Source organism: Poecile atricapillus, chromosome 35 (assembly GCF_030490865.1).
Source record: "Poecile atricapillus isolate bPoeAtr1 chromosome 35, bPoeAtr1.hap1, whole genome shotgun sequence".
Taxonomy (NCBI): Eukaryota; Metazoa; Chordata; class Aves; order Passeriformes; family Paridae; genus Poecile; species Poecile atricapillus.
The window spans coordinates 2,499,162-2,505,161 of NC_081283.1; the positions used below are offsets into that span (position 1 = coordinate 2,499,162).

At 37.0% G+C, this 6,000-nt stretch overlaps 1 protein-coding gene across 1 annotated transcript in view; it reads right to left on the bottom strand.

The window, feature by feature from the left end:
- Positions 1-6,000, bottom strand: part of SCN8A (sodium voltage-gated channel alpha subunit 8) — an 83,997-nt gene that overhangs the window by 22,573 nt on the left and 55,424 nt on the right. Inside the window, exon 21 of the mRNA XM_058861144.1 lies at positions 1,340-1,462. Coding sequence (XP_058717127.1) covers positions 1,340-1,462 — 123 coding nt within the window. The remainder of the gene's footprint in view (positions 1-1,339; positions 1,463-6,000) is intronic.

Below are 6,000 nucleotides of genomic sequence, written 5' to 3' on the forward strand. Positions count from 1 at the left end.
GTTTAGAATTAAATTGGTGGCACAAGGAAATTAAATTTAGAATTAAATTGGTGGCACAAGGAAATTAAATTTAGAATTAAATTGGTGGCACAAGGAAATGACAGCAGGAGAAGTTTTTGGGGAAGAAGAAACTCCCTTGGATTTGGAGCTCAGGGATTTCCATCACTCCCCAGGGAATATTTTGAATTCCTCAGCTCCTTGTGATGAATTTTGGATGCAGAAATCAGGAGGATCCAGGTGGAATTGCTCCACTCACACCCTGAATTAAAAACTGACTGCTTTCCCCTTCCTTTATCCTTTAAAAAATGTGATTTTCTTGCAGTATTCTCTGGTTATGAGCTAACTGGGATTTAGCACAAAACCCCACATTCTTAAGAGCACCTGCAAAATCCATTTATACAAAATTGATTTCATTTTTTTACTGTATAATTTATATTTTTTGCATGTTCTTAGGAGACTTTTTCAATCCCAAATGGGGGAAAAAAAATTTTTAAAAAAAGCACCAAAATGTCAGAATTTCAGAGGCTGCAATTGAAATATAAAAATGTAATAATTGAAACACCAGCACCAATTCAAGGAAAGCTTTTAAAGTTCAATGCTTTGCTTGTGCTTTGTTCTGGTTCCACAGTGACAGGACAGGGACCAAAAAAAGCGTGGAAAAAAAAAAGGAAAAAAGGGACAGAAAGGAAAAGTTTCACCACCAGACAAGGCTGCCAGTCACCAGCAGACCGGACTGAGAACAACGAGGTGCAACAAGAGGAATGAAACCAAAATTCCCAAAGAGCTGAATATTTTCATATATAAATATAATAAAATATAATAAAATAATAAAACAATGAAGTTTTATTCTTTTTTTAAACCCCTTTTAGACCAAAAAAATCATTCAATCCAATTCCACCAACACCTGGAAAAATCCAGAAAAAAGCCCTGAGATGGTTCCAATTCTGCTTTTTTTTTTTTTTTTGCACCTGGTGATTCTTCCTAAAAATTAAAAAATTCCTCAAAAAGCTGAGAAGCCCCTCGGATGCTGGAGGTCAAAGCCAGGCCAAATGAGAACAGCCAAGTGGCGACATGGGCTACGAAAATGGCAAAGTGCTTTTGGCCACTAATTAATGTAATGAGGCAGCTGATGCATCTCCCTTCGTTAAGAGGGGAGGGTGCAGCGGTGGGTGAGGGTCACATCCAAGGTAGAGGTGATCGAGTCAGCAGCTGCATCATGATTCTGTTTGGAGTTTTTTATTTATTTTTTTTATTTTTGGATCAGTTCTAGCATGCTTTTTTTTAAAATCAAACCGCTCCACGGGCATGCAGAAGGATCAGCTGCTGATGGAATTCTTACCCTCATCCCCTCAAATCGGGATAACGCTCTTAAAGGCCTCAAGGCTCTTAGTGTCCTAAGGGATTTTATGGCACCTAGTTCCGAGTAGCCCAGGGCATTAGCTATAAGGCTGACTAAAGAGACCTACACAGAAAATAGAAAAAAAATAGAAAAAAAGCAAAGCAAAAAGAGAGAGAGAGAAAAAAAAAAAAAAAGACACGCACAAAAAAAAAATCGCAAAAAAAATCAGAAAAAAGCCAAAAAAAATTAAAAAAAAAGGAAATAAAATAGTAAAAAAACGACAAAAAAACGACAAAAAAAATAAAGAAAGAAATAAAAAAAAGAAAAAAAGAAAAAAATGTTCCAGACTGTTAGATTGGATCCCCTAACCCTGATTGCCCAGCCCAGGAGCCACCTGGGCCGCCCCAAATACCGAAGCCATGACACCAGCTGCCTACTTCACTTGACTGAACCGACCTGGAAGGAAATAATGTGGTTGAGAAAAGAACAAGAGGGGAAGAGATCAGTGGGAAAAAAAAGAGAGAGAAAAAGAAGAAGAAGAGAGATACACACACACACACGGAGAAGAAAAGAGAGAAGGGGCTGTTGGAAAGAAATAAGAGCCCAAACGATGACAAAAACCTTACCCTCGCCCTTTACCGGCTGCAGGGATCCCGGCGGCGCCCATGAAATTTAAGCCAGACAAATGTTAAAGGTACCTGTGAGAAAGAATTACAGATAAATACAAACACTGCACACCTGGGAAATTCCACTCTGGAATTCCTCAGCCTCCTTTTTTCCGGCTCCTCCTGCCCCGCCCTGGCTTGGGGTGGGCGGGGAGGGTTGGGGGTGTTCTCTCCCTGATCGCGCTTGGGTTGGAGATGGAGAATTCCTGATCTGTTTTCCGGTGGTTTTCCAAGTATGGAGACAGACCACAAGGCAGTAAAACCCAGTATAACCCAGTAAAACCCAGTATAACCCAGTAAAATCCAGGATAACCCAGTAAAATCCAGTATAGCCCAGTAAAATCCAGTATAACCCAGTAAAATCCAGTATAGCCCAGTAAAATCCAGTATAACCCAGTAAAATCCAGGATAACCCAGTAAAATCCAGTACAGAGTGGATTCACCGGATCCTGTGAATGCCGAGGGCGGGATCGGGGGGAAACCAGGAAAAATTGGGAAAAATGAGGAGGGGATGGAGGAAAATGGGAAAAACCAGGAAAAACGAGGATGGGATGGAGGAAAATGGGATAGAACAGGAAAAATTGGGAAAAATGAGGATGGGATGGAGGAAAATGGGATAGAAGAGGAAAAAATCGGGAAAAACGAGGAGGGGATGGAGGAAAATGGGATAGAACAGGAAAAATAGGGAAAAACGAGGATGGGATGGAGGAAAATGGGATAAACCCAGGAAAAATCGGGAAAAACGAGGATGGGATGGAGGAAAATGGGATAGAACAGGAAAAATTGGGAAAAATGAGGAGGGGATGGAGGAAAATGGGACAGAAGAGGAAAAAATCGGGAAAAATGAGGATGGGATGGAGGAAAATGGGACAGAAGAGGAAAAATGAGGATGGGATGGAGGAAAATGGGATAGAACAGGAAAAATCGGGAAAAACGAGGATGGGATGGAGGAAAATGGGACAGAACAGGAAAAATTGGGAAAAATGAGGATGAGATGGAGGAAAATGGGATAGAACAGGAAAAAATCGGGAAAAACGAGGATGGGATGGAGGAAAATAGGATAAAACCAGGAAAAATCAGGAAAAATGAGGATGGGATGGAGGAAAATGGGACAGAACAAGAAAAATAGGGAAAAATGAGGATGAGATGGAGGAAAATGGGATAGAACAAGGCTGGGATGAGGGAAAATGGTCACCTGGATTCCCAGGAACTGCTTTTCCCAGGGTTTTTACCACATCCCTAAAGCAGAATCTCCAGTTTTCCCCATTTTTCCCCAATCCAGAATTCTCCATTTTCCTCCATTCCAGGTGTTTTCTCCTCTTTTCTCCCCACCCCAATTTTCCTCCCATTTTTCCCAATCCCAGCCTCATTTCCCCATAATTTCCCCTCATCCCAACCCCGTTTTATCCCATTTTTCTCCCATCCCATCCCCATTTTGCCTGATTTTTTCCCCCCAATCCCAGCCTCAGCAGTGGGTGGTGAAGCACTGGGATGAACTGGTTTATACTGGGCAAATATTTTGGCTCTAAACCTGAATTCTCAGATCTCCTGAAAGCCACCAAGTCACGTAAACAGGGACAGACACGGCACAGCAGCTGCCACAATTCTCATTTCTCGTGAGACAGAAAAGGAGACGCGAATCCTTTTCAAGATAAAATTAAAAAAGACATCCAAATACAGAAACAAACAAAAAAAAACCCAAAAATGCCTCCTCCTGGAACAGGTGGGGTTTGAGCTGGATTCTCAGAATAGGAAATTTCCTAGGGGTCAGTTTTTTATAGAAAAAATTCTATAATTTTTTATAGAAAAAATTATTTTTTATAGAAAAAATTATTATAGAAAAAAATTTAAAAATAAAATTATTGTTTTTATAGAAAAAAATAATAGAAATTATTTTCTAAAAAAATAAATATATTTTAATATAAAAAGATAAATATTATAATATTTATTATTATATAATATATATTATATATTATTATTTATAATAATAAATTATTATTAATATATAATATACTATCTACTATATAAAATTATATATATTAATATATAATATACTACATATTATATATGATATATAAAAACATAATATATAATATATAATATATAATATATAATTTATAATAAATATAAAAATATAATAAATATATAGAAATAGATATTTATATATAATAAATATATTTATATAAATATATATAATAAATATATAAATATAAATATATAGAAATAGATATCTTTAGATAATACATAAAAATATTTATATAAGTATATATTATATAATACATATATATTAATAAATATATTTTTATATAACATATGTAAAAGATATATTTAATATATACAATAATAGATAAATATATTTACATATATAAATAAATATATAATGTCAAATATATTAAATGTATTAAAATATATTAAATGTAAATATATATTTACAATATATTCTTGGACACAAAAAACTCGGATGGATTTGGAGATGTGGTTTATTTACCAATTAAAAAAAAATAAAAATAAAATAATAATAATAAAAAATTTATTTTAAATTTAAAAAACTGGAAGTGTCCAAGGATGGGGCTTGGAGCACCCTGGGGTAACGGGATGAGCTTTAAGGTCCCTTCCAACTCAAACCATTCCAGAATTCTTTATTTTCCCCCAAAAAATAGTGGCCAGAATAGGTGACCACAAAATTCTTTGGTTTTTTTCCATCCCATTTTAAAATTCCACCAATTTTGAACAACAACTCCCTTGTGAGGCCAAATCAGCTCAGACTGGCCAGGGTTAGGGTTTGGGTTAGGACCGAGCCCTTGGCGTGCAAAAATCCAAAATAAAAACAGAATTCAATATAAAACTTGGATGTATTTGGAGATGTGGTTTATTTACCAATTAAAAAAAAATATAAATTAAATTATTTTATATTTAAAAAACTGGGATTGCCCCTGGAAGTGTCCTTGGAGCACCCTGGGGTAACGGGATGAGCTTTAAGGTCCCTTCCAACTCAAACCATTCCAGAATTTTATGATATCTTCCCCAAAAAAAAGTGGCCACAAAATTCTTTGGTTTTTTCCATCCCATTTTAAAATTCCACCAATCTTGAACAACAACTCCCTTGTGAGGCCAAATCAGCTCAGACTGGCCAGGGTTAGGGTTTGGGTTAGGACCGAGCCCTTGGCGTGCAAAAATCCAAAATAAAAATAGAATTCAATATAAAAATCAGATGGATTTGGGGATGTGGTTTATTTACCAATTAAAAAAATAAATAATAAATAAAAAAAAAATAAATTAAATTTAAGAATCTGGGATTGCCCCTGGAAGTGTCCAAGGATGGGGCTTGGAGCACCCTGGGGTAACGGGATGAGCTTTAAGGTCCCTTCCAACTCAAACCATTCCAGAATTCCATGATTCCATCACCAAAGAATCCTCATTTTTTCCAGCTCCTTCCCCTCGGGATAACCCCTGGCTCCCGAGCAGGACGCAAAGACCACGACAGGAAAAGTTGGAGGAGTTTTTTAGGGATGTTTGAGGATTATTCCAACAGGAGACACAGCAGGCACCGAGGTCGGACAAAGGGAATCCCAGATTGACTGGAAAGCAGAATCCTTCATTATTACCCAGTAAAAGTCTTCACAAACACACCCAGGAAGGCTTTGGGGATGAGGGGAATTGGACAATGCTACAGAAACCTGTAAAAATAACATCCAAAAGCGTTGTTAGGATGGCAAAGGCTCATTCCCTGCTGCCCTTCCACTTTCCACGACACAATTTGGGTTAAAAAAAGGTGATTCAACACATCCAGCACACCAAGCATCGCTGAGGTTTTGCTGAGGGGTAGTTTGGAATATCAAATTCACATTTCAGATTTTAATTTTTCATTTTTTTTTTAGGGAAAAGCTCTTCTGTGACACCAAGGGAAAAGAGGAATTCCTCCTAAAGCCCCTGGGAATTTTTAAATCCTTTTAACACTTGTTCCCTCGCTCTTCCCTTCCTGCCTGGGAAGTTCCA